The sequence below is a fragment of the Nicotiana tomentosiformis genome, chromosome 7 (genome assembly GCF_000390325.3).
Source record: "Nicotiana tomentosiformis chromosome 7, ASM39032v3, whole genome shotgun sequence".
In the NCBI taxonomy this organism is placed as follows: Eukaryota; Viridiplantae; Streptophyta; class Magnoliopsida; order Solanales; family Solanaceae; genus Nicotiana; species Nicotiana tomentosiformis.
In genome coordinates this window covers 9,924,771-9,943,412 of record NC_090818.1, presented here as the reverse complement: position 1 = coordinate 9,943,412, position 18,642 = coordinate 9,924,771, and the positions used below count along the sequence as shown (strand labels likewise).

At 35.4% G+C, this 18,642-nt stretch overlaps 3 protein-coding genes across 3 annotated transcripts; 1 reads left to right on the top strand and 2 right to left on the bottom strand.

The window, feature by feature from the left end:
* Positions 1-2,234: 2,234 nt before the first annotated feature.
* Positions 2,235-5,961, bottom strand: LOC104088056 (nudix hydrolase 2-like). Its single transcript, XM_009592664.4, has 9 exons — positions 5,915-5,961; positions 5,122-5,265; positions 4,880-4,945; positions 4,260-4,397; positions 3,904-3,975; positions 3,185-3,235; positions 3,029-3,063; positions 2,538-2,646; positions 2,235-2,443 (listed from the first exon to the last, which is right to left on the bottom strand). The coding sequence occupies exons 2-9, from the start codon at positions 5,248-5,250 to the stop codon at positions 2,270-2,272; spliced, it is 774 nt and encodes a 257-aa protein (XP_009590959.1). The 5' UTR covers positions 5,251-5,265; positions 5,915-5,961; the 3' UTR covers positions 2,235-2,269.
* Positions 5,962-11,153: 5,192 nt separating this feature from the next.
* Positions 11,154-11,666, bottom strand: LOC138895231 (secreted RxLR effector protein 161-like). The gene has a single exon (XM_070179899.1). The coding sequence runs from the start codon at positions 11,664-11,666 to the stop codon at positions 11,154-11,156; it is 513 nt and encodes a 170-aa protein (XP_070036000.1).
* A 6,243-nt stretch (positions 11,667-17,909) lies between these two features.
* LOC138895230 (uncharacterized) lies at positions 17,910-18,392 on the top strand. The gene has a single exon (XM_070179898.1). It carries the CDS (start codon positions 17,910-17,912, stop codon positions 18,390-18,392), a length of 483 nt encoding a protein of 160 aa, XP_070035999.1.
* The last annotated feature ends 250 nt before the right edge of the window (positions 18,393-18,642 follow it).

The following is an 18,642-nucleotide window of genomic DNA, read 5'->3' as shown; positions in this document are numbered from 1 at the left end:
TTTATGCTTTTTGATGAGATAGTCACACGTATACTTCAACAATTGATGATACAAATTATATTATGCCTTTTGTCTTCTTCTTGCTTAATTTATTTTATTTATGCATGTTTGGTCCTCTTAATTTGATAAAAAAAAATTGAAATATTTTCAAGTTCTCCAAAACTGGTTTAGGGTAGTTTTTGGGTGAAATTTTTTCTTCTACTCACAAAACTTCAATTATTTTCTTCAAATAAAATACATGTTCAAATACAATTTTAACTTTCAAAAATTATTTTTCAACATAACTTCAAAACTATTTTTTTAAGTTTCGTCCAAACACTAGCTAAATGTTTGTTAGCTTCTCGCCAAATAACTAAAAAATAAAAGTAAACTCTTTCTAACCGTCACACACGTATACAAATTATATTATGCTTTTTGTCTTCTTCTTGCTTTATTTTATTTTATTTATTATGCATGTTTGGTCCTCTTAATTTGGATGCGTAGGATCTATTCTTTGCCCTTTCTTTCACATCTCGTAATACTAGTGTCCGTCATTGAGTGGGTGACTACGTATAGTCGTATTTTTGGTGGGAATATGTCAACTACCAATGGGGGAGAGGAAATGTTTAAAGATTGTCTACGAGAGCAAGTCAAGTATCATAAATGGGAAAAAGAAAGATAATAAGGGACCGCCCGGTGCACTAAGCTCCCGTTATGTGTGGGGTCAGGGAAAGATCATGACGACAAGGGTTTATTGTACGCAATCTTATCCTACATTTTTGTAAGAGGTTGTTATCACGACTTGAACCCGTGACCTTCGAGTCACATGAAGCAACTTTACTAATTATGCCAAGGCTCCCTCTCAAAGAAAATTATTGTACTGAAGATGACGAGCCTATAGCTAGACAATATTTTCTTCCTAACTAAAATGGCAACCCGATGTACGAAGCATTCCATGTTTACGCAAGGTTAGAACCAGAGTTGCACCCGAAAGGATATGATGTAGGTGACCTACCCTAACCTAAGCGTTAGTAGCTGATTCTATGGCTCAAACACGTGATCAATAGATCATATAAAAATAACTTTACCGTTACTACTCAATGTTCCCCCTTCTTCTTCCGAACTCCTTTTTTTCCCTTATAGAAGAGTAGAAGACAACTAGCATGTGTTTTTGGTCAGGTTACATTTGAAAGGAAGACAAAAAAAATTACAATTATTTGATGCATGTAATTCAAAGGAATTAACCCTCAAGAAGTTATTAAGCAAAAGAAAAACAAGCACAAGGGAAGGCTTAATAAATGCTTACTTATCATCAGAGGCGGAACCAGAATTTCAGGCTTATGGGTTCGGGATTGTAATCGTTTTAAGTTATTGAGTTTTAAATTAATAATTTATATATATTCAATAGATTTTTAAGACAAATATAGAATTTGAACCAAAGCTACAAGGTTCGGCCAAACCCCCTCCCAACACTTTAGCTCTGCCCCTGCTTATCATTAGATTTCAATAAGGAGTTCCACTAATTTTAACAACTTATTTAGCATAGGGCATATCAAAACTCTTGGTCGTAAGGTCAAAAAAGAAAAAGAGAGAAGAACATATTTACACTAACAATGTATATATATCTTTGGAATTTTGGAGCAACGGTAAAGTTGTCTCCTCGTGAACTATAAGTCACGGGTTCGAGACGTGCAAACAGCCACTAATGTTTGTATTAGAGTAAGTTATCTACATCACACCTTTTAGGATACGGCCCTTCCCCGGACCCTAAGTAAATATAAGATATTTTGTGCACCAGACTGCCTTGTAATGTATATACGATTTGATCCTAACACAAAATAATGACATACGTAGTAAGCAAATACGGCAAATTGTAGTAATTTTTGCCAACAGCATTGACTTTACTTGCATGGATTTCCCACAAATAAAAGGCAAATAAACCAAAAAAGAGAATTAAAAATAAACTACAACAACAAATTAATTAAATGGTCTAAGATAGAATGATCTAGCTAGAGACAACTAGTCAGTATTTTATTTCCCTCATGTTAATATTGTTACACTGCCACGCACAATTAGATCATCAAACTAAAGTTTTTATTTATATTTTCTCCCAAATAGGATGAAATTGAACTTTAATTGGCACAACATCATAGCGAAGTAAACTGATCACTGTTTTGTTTTTTTGCAACAATGACAAATATTATTTCATTCACTGTAAAACTGGAAATTCACATCACAACATTATTGCAAACATATGCATTAAAAAGTACGTATTTTAATGATCATGTGATCATATATTAGAGTACAAATAACACTTCTTAGCAGAAAGTCCTGTAGTTGTAAGAAGAGCAGAAAACCCAGTGTATTCATTGTCTTTTTTGGCTAGACATATCTTGGCAATATTTTTGGAGAGTTCACTTTGGTTCAACTTTGGTTGAGCTGCATATTCTTCTATTGCCATCCACTGCAAATAGATCAATAAAAGGGGTTATTTTTGACATACCTGAGCTTCCTCATTGTGAAGTATAGCTGAAATGGAGTGGTTATTTTTGACATACCTGAGCTTCTGCAATCTCAGCATTTTGCTTGTGGATAGTAAAATTAAGGGGTTTTAGCATGCATATGAAGAATAAATCTGACTTTCCAAAGAATGATTTGTGACTTTGTCTGTAGTGAACAAAAATTCAAAAGTTTCAGCTTTTGAATTATTTTAGAACAAGATTAATTAGGATATATAATCAATGTATGTTGCTCGGACTTTTTAAATATATCATCGAGTGCGTGTTGGATCCTCCAAAAGTAGTACATTTTGGAGAACTCGGCACAAATGTGACAACAATTTTGATGAGGCCGAATAACATAGTTATGAATCATGTGTTGTAGAAAACTTATTCCCGCCCGGAAAAATGTGTTTGTAATTATTACTTTCTATACCTTAGTTTTTCTTATGAATATTATTTTTGCTTTCTACACTTTATATTTTATTTTGTTTTTCTTGTTAAAATTTTCCAATTTTTTCGATGGCCAAAAGGATGAAAATCGTTCTTACCTGAAGGTGAGGATTTCAATAAAGTCTGTCTCAATCTAAAAAGAAGAAGAAGAAAAAGAAATATTTGTGAGTTCACTTCTCTACGATTTATGGGAAATTAATTTGCCTACTTTTTCTTTTTTTTGTTCATCAAATGATTTAGATGTACCAACTTACTCCTGTCTCTTCTTGTACTTCTCTAATGGCTGCCACGCATATATCCTCGCCCTATAAGTGAAAGAATTCCATAAATTATATTTACATAAGTATTATTAGCTAAATCATAATACTACAGAGTATTTTGTATATACAATAAACCACAAGATTAATTGCTCAAGTTTTTCAAAACCTATTGTTCTGATGATAACAAACATACCGACTTTGTTTTAAAAAAAAATTAATCAAAGAATATTTGACTTGTGACCTTTACTAATTGTGGTAGGATGGATCTTTTACAAAATATTTGGCAAAAAGAAAACAATATGAGATATACTTCACTTCAAACTTTTAAGGAGATAAACATCGAGTGCAATAATTTTTTACGATTATTGATTATGAAACTTGAGAAAGCAAATTGTTATTAAAAATATGAAATTCTCCAAACATGCAGTCTTTTCCTTAAAAAAGTTTATTTTATTCTCCCAATTAGCAATTTATTTTCTCCTTCCAAAAGGCTGATTCCCTTAACCCACTCGCTTCTTTCAGGAAAAAAAAAGAGATAAAGTTATTCCTCCAATTATTTCTTTTTATTTAAAAAATAGGCTGACCCTCTTAGGAATCCCCCTTTACATTTTGGAATATTGACAAATGACAATAAAAAAAATATAACTACTAGTATAAGAGATGGAACGATAATATTTTTTATTTGATAGAAATAAAAGATACAAATTGTTAACCTCTTCAACAACGCCGGTAGGCAGCTTCCAAATTCCAGTGCTTTTTCCAGATTTTTCTTTAACTACTAACATCTGCCAAGTTGAATAAGTTAATCTTTAGTTTTAACTTCTTCAATGAGACATATGGAAATAACTACTCGCATAAATAATTTTTACACTAATAGTGTATGCTAGTATATCTCAATTATTATCATAAGTAATACTGTATGTCTTATTTTTAGATTATAAATTTTACTTTTTATGTGACAGTAACTTATAATATATTTTAAGTGACCTGATAATTTAAGATTACTTTTACGAAGTTAAACTCGTCATACTAACAATAATTCACAAGAAAAAGAACGTGTTATATGGACCTGTCCATTATTGTTGAGGACGAGAGCACCAATACCAACACGATGAGAAGCATTAGCAGGTAAAGTATGAGGAGTTTCTGGAATCCAATAAACAAGCATCAAATATGCTGCTTCAGCGTGATGATACCAAAATCCCTCCTGCAATATAATTAGAGACACCACTTAATTCTTTATATGACTATATGAACTTAATTAAATCTAATGATACGTAATCTTTCTTCAGTTTAATGAGGACATGATCGTTGATAATAGAGTGTGAAGATCGAGAATTAAGATTGTAGGTTAGTAGGTAATCGCATGTTTTTCTTCTCCATATATACCTGTAGTATTAGTATTATGCCCATTTTCTTATTCTTAGATTTATATTACTACTTGTAATTGTTTGCTTCGATTATTCATTTTTCTTGCTATTTTTAGTGCTTCTTTTCCATGGCTTCTCAATTACCGTATTTATCTTTAATTACTTGAGTCGCACTACCCTTTATCTTCTCATACCTTACTAGTGGGATTTCACTGGATATGTTGTTATTGTTGTAATTATAAGTAGTATGTGTTAGTGAAGTGTGTGTGTGTGTGTGTATATATATATATATATATATATATATATATACATATTTTACCTTCACTGCTGCTTCAACAAGATGAGCAAGTTCTATAGGCAACTTGATCCATACACCCTTCTTTCCCTGAACAAATGAAGAGAACAAAAAGATAATGTATTACCTATGATCTTTCTTTTTCTAATTTTAAATTCCTTAAGAGACAAACATTTATCATAAGTATATAAATTAAAGAAGATCTATCTTATAATTAACAGCGTTTACTCCAATGAAAATCTACTAAATGAGTAAATATAACATACCTTTTGCCTCCAATAGGATATGGAAGCCACCAGCATAGTATGAAATTTATGAGAATCCATAGGCTCTTCCTTCTTCATGTTAACAGTAACTCCTCCATAATTATCTTCAGTTGCCTCAAATATTTCCATTTGTTTTTCGTTAATCTGAGAAGTTGGAAGAATAAAAAAATATTGAATATATGTTGGAAGAAATTTGAAATTTCAAAGAGTAATTAAACTTTTTTAGCTAAGTATGTGCAACGCATTATATTAGCCACGTCTTTAGTTAAAGGTACAGCAAGAACAACGGAAAATGACAAATTTATTATTAGGTTTTTTGTTTTTACTTTTTCGAATGATAGCTACTCAATTTCTAAAACAAGACTATTTCATATATATAGAAATTTGAATTATTTTAAACTTAAAAACGTGAATGCATGTAGGTTTTTATTCAAAAAGCGCTGAAGTTATCGACACAAATGATGTAAAATACAAACTTTACATTGTCACTGTAATTCAACTTTTAATAGCAAGTTATATATTTTATTTTTCACGTTATCAAATTGTGTTTGTTATAATCAGTTACCTCAGGTAACTTAACATGATGGCGCAAAAATATAATATATTGTTAGTGCACAAAATTTAAACTCTTACGATAATAATATATGCATGCTAGCTAAGATAACTCAAATTTGAAGAATTTTATATATCAATAATAGAACTAATAGCAATAATTAACTTTTTGGAACCTCGACTATAAACATGAAAAAACTTTTCAAAAAACAAATACTGTGCATAGAATTTTCAACATAACCTGGTGTTACCAAAGTGTGAGGTTTTGAGTCTAACAATACTTTACAAGTGAAATGAATGAAGAAAACTTTGCTATGAATTACCCTTTTTATACAAGGGTTGTAGCATCATTAAGCTGACGATATACAGCTGCTGTATCATCATATGGTACCAGGAAATTGAGCCAAAATTTACATGGAATGTTTTCACATTGTAGCTAGGAATCGATCTGCTTTTGTGCATTGTCAGGTCTGTACTAATTAATCAGTATTTAATGTAAGAAGCAGAATCAGTATTTCAACTTTATGGGGTTTGAATTTTAAGATAATGAATTCAAGTACTAATAACGGAGGTGCTAAATTTAATATTAAATTTTTTTTAATATAAATATATTATTTGTACAAAAACTGTTAGGTTCGGTCCAACCTGTTAACAACTTCTAGTTCTGCCTTTATTTAATGCGATGTCACATGGACGGGGTCTAGGGTGAAACTCGGTAGTTGCTACTCATACACATACCTAGCAACCTGCAAACAGCAAAGCACCAAATTCCATCGACCGCGTATTGATTAGTGCAACCCTACCCCAAGCTAATGACCGAGTCTTACGTTCACTGTCATGTTATTAATACTTTAAGTCTGAAAAAAGAAAGAAAAACAAAACGTTAAGTTATTAAGAAGTTAGTTTTATGTAACGCTCCTAACGGAGGACGGACCAACTAGGACGTATTAAAGAGAAGGACTAACAGACTTTTAGAATAGCAAACTTTGAAAGAAAGGGTACACATAACACATTTGGCGAATAATTTCACACCGCAAATGAGTTTACATAGTACACTTTTGGCGATTTTTTTGGCTCAATATGGCGTAGCCCAAGAGATAAACTAGTAAAGTTCAGCGGGCTAAAATAATAGACAATACGTGTCATGAGTTTGGGCTTGTAACATAGCATGTATATTAGTAACTTGTTTAATATGAGATTCTTAATTTGTATTTTTTGCTTGAAAAACTACCAGCTATGTCCATTTATAAGTAGCTCATTATCAAAATTGATCGATTCATAAAATATTACTAATATTAGCCAATTATCTATTTGTAGCAAAAAAAAAAGGTCAATTGTTTGCTTTCTTTTGAGTGAGTGTTATTAGAATAGATTGGGTATATCTTAAGGAACTTGAATCTCAGTTTTGGGATGATTTGGTGAAATTTTGAGGTGGTTTAGAAGTTAAAAACGAACATGAAAAAAATGATATATGTATCACACTGTGTATCATTTGTGTATCACATATGTATCATATTTGTATCAATTGTGTATCACATGTATACGTGTGTGTGAGATACATGCGTGATACATGTGTCGCAGAAGAATTTTTTTAACTTGATTTAATTACGAATTTTGATACAAAACCAGTCCAAATCACCTCCAATCTTCCTCAAATTTTATATATTGACTTATCTATATGTTTTTAATGAATTTCAACTATATCCATTGAAAAAGTTCCTTTTTCGCTTAGATTTTTGGAATAAACCGCATCCATGAAATTTTCTTTCCGTCTTGCATCTAATGTTGGCTAATCACGTTTAAAAATATAGAAGGAGATTTTTGCATGTGATTCTTTGAGAGAAAGAACCTTATTTATTTATTTTTTTAATTTTTATATGTGCTTGACTAGTTTTGATAAGTGTATGACTAATGACTAGAGGTTAGTAAGTTGAGACTTATTTGGGACATTTGTGTAAGTTTTCCTTTGCTTCTTTTGTTAAATTATTTGATTCGATCTTTAGGGAAAAATCACAAGTTCGTTGAATAAACGAAGGAAAAAGAAAAACTCAAAGCAACGCACTCTTGCCCAATTGATCAGTTGCACTTAATTACCTAGCAGTGATCTTTTAACTTGTTAGTTTCCTATATTATTAGTCGGCCAAGCTTTTTCAATTCTAGAATCACATGCATTTGTTTCAAATAAAGTGATTTTTTTCAAAGTTTGAAGGGTTTTGCCAAGTTTTTGGAAGAAAAAAAAGTGTTTTTGAGGAGAAAGAAAAAATTAATTTTTCTCCAAAAGCGTTTTTTTGAAAAGTACTTTTGAGAAAAATACACTTAGAAATAATTTTTAAAAGTTTGGTCAAACACTAATTACTGCTCAGAAGTGCTTTTCAAATTAGTTAATCAAATATAAACTGCTTCTCACCAAAAACACTTTTATGAAAAGAATTTTTTAAATAAACTGATTTTAAAAGCTTGGCCAAACAGAATATATGTCTCTGACTCTTTTTTAATCTAAACAAAGGAAACTTTACATATAAGACGGATAAAGGCCAAATTTGATTAAGAGACAAGGAGCTTCCAGCTGATTCATGATAACACTAAAAATGAATACGTCAAGTCAATATGATACACTAGATAGGTTGAAGACTTGACTTACCGCATAGAGTGTACTTAATTCTTGTTGGTACTTAAAAAGGAAATAAAGAAAGAAGATTGCTCCGAGAAATTCTTGTAGAAAAGCTACGGGGGGGTTTGGAGGGGGGGTGGACATTACGAATATATTGTTTAACTTAATTGGTATTACTCACGTTGATACCTGGTTCGTCTTGCTTTTTTGGTTTTCTAACTTTCCATGTATTTGTGCATAGCTCTCACAATATTGGGAATCTTAAAAAAATGTCCCAAAAATTTCCGACTTACCAAACCTTTATGTCGTGACCTGCCACGTAGGTGCCACTTGGCGTATAATTTTGTCATATGAAAAGCTTACATATGAAATAGACTAGCACGTGTGGAAAGGTTATAGAGAAATATAGATATTCTCATGAAGGACCTTAGAACCTTATGGAATTGTTAGGAAAGTCCTTAGAAGATTCTAGCTATGTAAAATATTCTAGAGAAGGGACTTACTTGTAAATAATAACGGCCTTGTATAATAATTATTATTTACTCACTAACCCTTGTGAAACTAGTATATAAAAAGGGGTTATTCATTTGTAACTCATCAAGCAAAACAATCAAGATCTCTCTAATACAATTCTCTTGTATTCTAAAATTCCCTTAGCGATCTTTAGTGTAGTAAGACTGACTTGGCATAGCAAGAACATGAGCAGATTGTGCAAGATCGTGAGCGAGTTGTCAAGTGCCACACATGTACTTAGTCAAAGACTAAGGACGTGACAACGTGGTATCAGAGCAAAGGTTGCAACTAAGGGTGACACAGGAGGGACCGCCTGTATTGGAGGGGATACGCTTGGAATCTAAGCCGAAAGTAAAGGATTCCAAAGCCTATCTTGGCGCCAAGCAAATGGAGCATAGTGGCAGCAAGAAAAGTTGGTCGAACATAGTTGAAGAGGACGGTGAGTTACAAAGTGATGGAACGCTATCAGACTTAGACGATGCACCAAGCAGAGAGGTCAAGTTTGCTAGTAAAGTTATGACCACAGAGGGCAGCCAAATAGAGAGTGGAAGCATGTACCCGATGCTTGAGAAGCTACTAGACTTGGTCGAGTCATGGGGAGATTCAGGCCAAGAGCAAGGAGAGGCAGCCGATGGGCGGAGGATTAAGGTCATCATTGCTAGCCGTCCAAAGTACAAACAGGGCAAGAAGAAAGGTGACCAGTACCTTGTGACATGGGAAGGTGAACCGCTATATAGGGCATCATGGCTAAAAGACAAAGATCTACGGTGATGCCAAGGCGAGGTGCGCACGTACGTGTCGATACTTTGTGCCGAGGATGGCACAAAATTGGGTGGGGGAGAGTGTCATGACCCGCCACATTTTCATGCCACATAGGTGCCATTTGGCATATATTTTTTCCATATGGAAAGCTTACATATGAAATTGACTAGCACATGTGGGAAGTTTCTAGAAAAATATGGAAATTTCTTATGGAAGACCTTAGAACCCTATGGAATTGCTAGGAAAGTCCTTAGAAGATTCTAGCTATGTAGAATATTCTAGAGAAGGGACTGACTTGTAAATAATAAGGGCCTTGTATAATAATTATTATTTACTCACTAGCCCCTGTGAAACTAGTATATAAAAGGGTTATTCATTTGTAACTCATCAAACAAAACAATCAAGTTCTCTGTAATACAATTCTCTTGTGTTCTAACATTTTCTTAGCGATCTTTAGTGTAGTAGGGCTGACTTGGCATAGCAAGAACGTGAGCAAATTGTGCAAGATCGTGAGCGAGTTGTCAAGTGTCGCACGTGTACTTAGTCAAAGACTAAGGACGTGACATTTAGCTATTAATCATAGACTTACCAAAATAGCCGAGCACATATAAAAATTGAAAACCCAAAGAAATAAGGTTCTTTCTCTCCAAGAATCATACACAAAGATCTCCTTCCATATTTTCAAGTGTGATTAGCAACATTAGATGCAAGACGGAAATGAAATTTTATGGATGAGGTAGCAAAGTCATTTTTGCTTAGCTTTTTGGAATCTTGTATATATATATATATATATATATATATATATATATATACAAGATTCCAAAAGGCTAAGAAAAAATAACTTTTTTCAATGGGTATGGTTGAGATTCATTGAAAATATATAGATGAGTCAATATACAAAATTTAAGGAAGATTGGAGGTGATTTGGACTGATTTTGTATCAAAATTCATAGTTAAAATCGAGTTCAAAAACTTCTTCTGCGACACATGTATCAAACATGTATTACACATATATCCCACACGCAAGTATACATGGATATATATGTGATACACATTTGATACTGTTAGAACTGGGATTAAAAATGAGTTTGAAGCTCGATCTAGAGCTTCAATGGATTCATTCTAGAGAGTTCTGTGAGAGAGAAAACATAAGAGAGAAATAGGAATTGGGAAAGTGAAAGCTTACCTTCTTTTCTCACTGTACTACAAAGTATATACATGTACAATACCGGAAACTACAACTAATGCTGAGCTAGCTAAGTTGGCCCACTAAATAACTCCCATAACTACACACCTAACTATCATTACATATAAAAATATAATTATACCAATCTCAACACCTTCCCCCCCCCTCAAGTTGAAGGTGTTGTAAACACTGCCAACTTGCCCAATATCATTGAATGCTTTACTCCTGTTAGAGCCTTGGTGAGAACATCAGCCAACTGATTGTCTGTTGTTACATGGTGGAGTGAAATTAGCCCTTCTTGCAGCTTGCTTCTTACAAAATGACAGTCCACTTCTATGTGTTTAGTCCTCTCATGAGATATAGGGTTTCTTACTATGTGTAGAGCTGATTGGATATCACAAAAAACTTCTACAGGTTTAGCAAAGGGCACAGTAAGCTCTTCAAGTAATCTGCACAGCCACACAACTCCCCTACTACTTTTCTGAGTGCCCTGTATTCTGCCTCTGCTAATGATAGTGAAATAGTCTCCTGCTTCTTGGATTTCCAGCATACATGACTATTTCCTAATAGAATTATGTATCCACTCACTGACTTCCTTGAGTATGGGCAGGTAGCCCAATCGGAGTCACAATGAGCCTTAATATTACAGTTTGGATCATGTGACATGAAGATCCCCATGGTGGGATCATCCCTTAAGTATCTGAGCAAGTGAAAGGCTGCTTTCAAGTGGGGTTCTCTTGGATCTTGCATGAATTGGCTAAGATGTTGTACCCTATAGGCTATGTCCATCCTTATGTTGGTGAGAAAGTTCAACTTTCCAATTAGTTTCCTGTAATAGGAAGGATCAGTTAATGTAGTACCCTCTTTAGCTTTCAACTTCACTGTTGGATCAAGTGTTGAGGGAAGGCTACTATAATCCATACAGTTGTACTCCTTTAGAAGATCAAGCACAAATTTTCTTTGTGAGCGCTCCCCCACTTAGCCTTAAGCTGTAATTATATAAAATTAGAACCCGCAAGGATTTCTCCTTCTCAATTACCAAGATCTTGCACTGTTAACCCGCCAAATTTCTAGAAGTCTTTTGTTAAGCTTTTCATGAACATTCTGAATCACCATCCACAGTCACACACTCGACCTTTTACCGGATAGCAAGTAATATTCCTCGCAGAAGCTTCATCAATATCACGCCACCGCTAACTGCTCACAAGAGATAACCCACATGTGGTATTCCTTACCGACACCTTCCAATGATGCTGCACTGGGTGCAACGACCACACAATCAGTAAATTTTCTTGAGCTCATGCTCACCCACCATTTGTATAAGTCTGCACCTTCCCTATTGACATTAACTGAAAGTTCAACAATACCTTCCGAATTCAAGTCATATTGCGCCTGAAACGATAATCAGATCTTCATATCCCTCTTCATTTTAAACAAACTCCTTTCTTCTATATGCAATCTTTCTTCGTACAGTAACCATCACTCCAAATAAAGTCTGTAGGCCAAATCACATTCTATCACGATTCCAAACTGTTCTACACTTTCTCAAGGCGCACGACTACCCTACCACAAAATCCATATGCTAATCTACCACTCTTACTTCGGCTAAACCATCTCCTTTAAGCAACTTCTCAACCTCTACTTCTCCTACTTGACCTGTTAGTACTTCAACCACCGCAAAACACTTCCCGTCATGTCTTCCCTCATACTTTGTTGCCCGACTGTTGCATCAAATCAAAATGCATCTCTGCCGCACCTGAACCAATAAAATGTTACCGACTCTAAGCCTCTTCGAAGATCATCTTTCTTGAGCCATCAACATTGGAAATGCCCATTCGCAACCACAATTACTACACAATCACTTACTCTTCTTGAGTCCAAACTCATTGACAAGACATGAGAACTTAATTTGCCCCACAATTTAACAACGTGAAAGATCCTTCAATACATTCACAACTCAAGATTGTACGTCACATCAAAACGAAAATAAAGCACCCAATTGCCTTCCTTTACATTTCAAGGAACACTTCTCGTCACATTCAAATCGTCTTAACACATCCCGCAGTTACATCATACTCATCACAAAGCCATTCCACCGCTCATCGAGCCACAAATTCCACTCGTAGGGACATTATCAGATATATGAGTCCAAATGCACAGGTTACAACTGAAGCTACCAAGCCTAAGCTGCGGTCTAAACCTGGCCTCAGTGCTCCAGACTAGCCCATCACCAAAATATATAATACACATCTTGAACCTCGTTCATAGAATCACAAGCTGGCGATGCACAGCTGATACCGAGCGCTCATATGCGCATACGAAATGTGTGGAAGGAATTCAAAGAGTTATGTTTCAAGTTGAATCAATTCCGCACGATAGAATACAAGAAAGTGAAATTTTCCTAAGGGTTCGACATCCTCTCAAAGATAAGTACAGATGTCTCCGTACCGATCCGCAAGACTCTACTAAACCTGCTTATGACTCGTGAAACCTATGTCACCTAAAGCTCTGATCCCAACTTGTCACAACCCAAAATCCCAACCTATCATGATGGCACCTATCTCAATACTAGGCAAGCTGATAATCTCCATAAACCACAATTTCTCTTTAAGTTTGAAAATGCAATATTTAAATACAGTACAAAATCCCACAAATACTGATACGAACACTTCCCAAAACCTGGTGTCACTGAGTACATGAGCATCTAATATGAATACAAGTCTGGAAAATACGGTCTATGATAATCTGAGGCCAAATACAGTAACAAGGAGATAGGAAAAGAGAGACAGGGTCTGCGAAACACGGCAGCTACCTCTGAATCTCTGGAAAATCAACTGTGCGAGAGAATTAACACCCGCTATGTCCGGGAACACCTGGATCTGCACACGAAGTGCAGGGTATAGTATGAGTACAACCAACTCAGCAAGTAACAATAATAAATAAGGAACTGAAGATAATGACGAGCTACACAGTTACAGTTCATTTCCAGTAATTCCAGCAAAGAATAGACATGCTTTCAAATTCGGCAGTTTAAGTCAAATCAATTTTATACAGTTCAAGTTCATGTAATCCAGATATAAAATCTTTCAGAGAATTTCACAACAATGTTAGATAGCAATTAAGTGCAACAACAAATGATAAGCAAGTACAGTCTCTCAGGCAACAGATACTCAACTTGTCACAACAGCTCAACCACTCGGCTCTCAGCCCTCAACACTCACACTTAATGGGTACCCGCGCTCACTAGGGGTGTACAGACTCCGGGGGGGCTCCTACAGCCCAAGCGCTATAATATGCACGAACAACTCACGTGTTGCACAGATAACTCACGTGCCATAATATAAATATCTGGATCCGCACGGCCAACTTATGTGTTGTACGGCCAACTCATGTGCTATAGTATAATATAAGGATCCACATCGGGAGTTTTTCAAGAAAAATAATGGGGTAAGTTTTCTTAACTCAATATTGGTTAAATTACCCGAATCCATGGTTGTTTTTATCATTTAATTGGTGAATTAAGTTGGAAAGAAATTTTGAAAACCCTCTTGGTTTAATTTGGAGATTTGAGGGTCGAGTTGATGTCGGATTTGAGTAAAATTTATATGGTTGAACTCGTGATTGAATGGGCATTCATATTTTATAAATTTTGTCGGGTTCCGAGACGTGGGCCCCACGAGCAATTTTTGGAGTTAAAATTCAGATTTTTATGGAAATATTATATTTTCATATGGAATTAATTACAATAAATTTGATTGACTGAAACGAATTATTTATGACTAGATTCGAGACATTTGGAGGCCGATTTGCGAGGCAAAGGCATAGCAGAGTAAAGAATTTCACGCTTTGAGGTAAGTAACAATTTTAAATATGGTCCCGAGGGTATGAAACCTCGGAATTTGGTATCATGAGATTACTTTGGAGGTGCACATGCTAGATGATGGGCGTGTGGGCATGCACCGAGGGAATTGTGACTTGGTCCGACCCATGAAAATTATAAAGCTGAATAACCTGTTGATAGTTATGTGCTCTCTATGTGATATGGAAACTTGACTATAAGTCTTGCTAGAAACCATGTTTAGGCTATATGTTGGTATTGTTGGGACCTACAGAGGTCATGTACATGTTGAATTATCTGTTTAAATTGTTGTTTTGTACTCAGTCACAACTTACTTGATTATTTTATCTCAGTCTCTATTGTTCATTATTGATGTATCATATCATTGTTGTTTGGGTTGATTTTTATGATTTTTGAGAGCCCGAGAGACTGGAGAGCTTTATAACTGAGTGAGGCCGAGGGCCTGATTGTGAGATATTATACTATTGCACGTGAGTTGGCCGTGCAACACGTGAGTTGGCCGTGCGGATCCTTATATTATACTATAGCACGTGAGTTGGCCGTACATCACATGAGTTGGCCGATCCAGATATTTATATTATGGTATGTGAGTTGTCCGTGCAGCACGTGAGTTATCCGTGCAGATTATAGCGCTTGGGCTGTAGGAGCCCCTCCGGAGTCTGTACACCCCCAGTGAGCGCGAGTACCAATTAAGTGTGAGTGTTGAGGGATGAGAGCCGAGTGGTTGAGCTGTTGTGACAAGTTGAGTATCTGTTGCCTGAGAGGCTGTACTTACTTTTCATTTGTTGTTGCACTTAATTGCTATCTGACATTGTTGTGAAATTCTCTGAAAGATTTTATATCCGGATTACATGAACTTGAACTGTATAAAATTGATTTGACTCAAACTGCCGGATTTGAAAACATGTTTATTCTTTGCTGGAATTTCTTTATTTATTATTGTTACTTTCTGAGTTGGTTGTACTCATACTACACCCTGCACTTCGTGTGCAGATCCAGGTATTCCCGGATATAGCGGGTGTTGATTCTCTCGCATAGTTGATTTTCCAAAGATTCAGAGGTAGCTGCCGTGTTTCGCAGACCTTGTCTCTCTTTCCTTATCTCCTTGTTACTATATTTGGCCTCAGATTATCATAGACCGTATTTTCCAGACTTGTATTCATATTAGATGCTCATGTACTCAGTGACACCAGGTTTTAGGAAGTGTTATCAGTATTTGTGGGATTTTGTACTATATTTAAATATTGCATTTTCAAACTTAAAGAGAAATTATAGTTTATGGATATTATCGGCTTGCCTAGTATTGAGATAGGCGCCATCACGGCATGTTGGGATTTTGGGTCGTGACACTTCAGCTCCTAGAATGCTGAAGTTGAGCAAATACAAAACAAAACTTTAGCTCCTAGAATGCTGAAGTTCAGCAATTACAAAACAAAACTTCAGCTCCTAGAATGCTGAAGTTCAGCAATTACAAAACAAAATTTCAGCTCCTAGAATGCAGAAGTTCATCAATTACAAAATAAAACTTCAGCTCCTAGAATGCTAAAGTTCAGCAATTACAAAATAAAAATTTCAGCCAAAACATGTTGTAGTTTTATTGAACTGAAGTTTGCCATTGCACAATGAATTGAAGTTTGCGTGATTTCCTTTGCAAGTCAGGCCAAACTTCAGGCAAAAATATCTGAAGTTTTGCTTTGATAAGGCTACACTTCAGGCAAAACATTCTGAAGTTCAAACTTCAGACATAAATATTTGCTACTTCAGGCCCGTATGTCTGAAGTTACCCGAAAAATGGGTACGCTTGCAATTATTTTTACAAAGCGGGTATAAGTTAAAATGTGACCTAAAAACTGGGTATAGATACAAATCTCCCGCTTAGCTAATGATTATATTCAAGATATTATAACTGGGCTGGGAGGCCCACAAGTTTCCTTCTTGGGCCGACTCAAGAAAAACAAGGCCCACTTCAGACCGGTCGATTAACGCACTATAGATAATTGCCAATTGTTATGTTAATTGATCAATAAACAACTGGTACTACATACTTTTATTTTTAGTATGTCCTTAAAAAATATGTTAAATTTCCTTATCTAGAAAATAATTTAATTTTAAACTTTTATTTTATCTTTAATGAGATGAATTATGGCTATACAAATGTATATTGCTAATTTTATTTCTTAAAGTTCGTACTCAATCAAACATCGCAACATAAATTGAGACGAAACGAGTATTTCTTACCCACCCAAATATTCTGAGAAAATACCAGCTATGTCCATCTATAAGTAGCTTATTACAAAAATCGGCCAATTCATAAAATATTACTAATATTAGCCAATTAGCTATTTGTAGCCAAAAAAGGTCAAATGTTTGCTTTCTTTTGACTGTGTTATTAGAATAGATTAGGTACATCTTAAGGAACTTGAATCTTAGTTTTTGGATGATTTGGTGGAGTTTTGAGGTGGTTTGAATTGAAAATTCAAAGTGGAAGATGACCATGAAAACAAATGACATGTGTATCATATTGTGTATCACATATTATCATATTTGTGTCTCTTGAAACTTGTATAATTATATTTTTATATGTAATGATAGTTAGTTGTACATTTAGGGGAGTTAGTTAGTGGGCCAGCTTAGCCAGCTCAGCATTAGTTGTAGTTTTCGGTATTGTAAATGTATATACTTTGTACTACACTGATAAAATAAGGTGAGCTTTCACTTTCCCAATTCCCATTTCTCTTTTATGTTTTATCTCTCACAAAACTCTCTAGAGGACTCCATTGAAGCTCCAGATGGAGCTTCAAGCTCATCTTCAATCCCAGTTCTAACATGGTATCAGAGCAAGGAAGCTCATGCTCGACTATCCGCCATCGTCCCTCTCAATTTTGCCCACTACTTTCTTCCTTCCGAGTTTGTCTCTCTAGTTCGATCATCATTTGCCCTAATTTGTTTGAACTACAAAATTGATAACCGATTCTTCAAGTTTCACCTAAAATTAGTGTGTGACACAACGAATTCATCTATTCATGGTTGTATTAGATCAGGAAGATATATTTGTTGGTGATGCCAGTGTCGCCGCTGCGACGAGCACCAGAATAGATCCAAGTGATCCACTCTACCAACATCCGTCAGACAATCCTGGAGCGATGCTCGTCTTAGTTCCTTTCAGTGGAATTGGGTATACATCTTGGAGACGTAGTGTCATGCGAGGTTTGTCCGTCACAAACAAGTTAGGGTTTATAAGTGGAGAGTGCAAATCACCAGATCTTTAATCTCAAAGGTTTCGACAGTGGGAGCGATGCGACGATATGGTAACATATTGGATTCTAAATTCACTCTCCAAAGATATTGCGGATAGTGTGGAGTATGCTAATAATGTTGTTGAGTTGTGGAGAGAATTGGAGGATTGCTATGAGCAAACTAATGGTGCTAGGCTGTACCAGATTCAAAAAGAGATAAACGACATGTCTCAAGGTGTGCTGGACATTATAGGTTATTACACTAAACTGAAAAAGCTCTGGGAAGAGCTAGATACTTTGAGTGAGAAGACTCACTGCAGTTGTACCTGTACTTGTGGTGCCAAGGAGAATATGCACAAGGCCGAGCAAGACAGGAGATTGATACAATTCCTTATGGGACTTAATAAGGTCTACATTATTGTACGTGGAAGCATTCTTATGATGAATCCGCTGTCAACTCTTGCACAAGCTTTTTCACTGCTCATTCAGGATGAGAAGCAGAGAGAGAGATCAAACCAAATAACCAAATGCTTTTTGAGTCTGCTTCCCTAAATGTCAACACATCAAAACCTGGTTCCTACAGAACAAATTACTCTGTCAATAGCAAATCCATTGGAGGCAATATGCCTAGACCATTTTGTGATTACTATAAGAGACCAGGGCATACCAAGGACAAGTGATACAAACTACATGGGTACCCTCAGAGGTTTGGAAATTCACACACGCAAAGTTCAAACGCAGGACAAAACATGAATCAAGCTGCAAGGTTCAACAAAGGAAGGAGAATAGTAGCTAGTGTGCA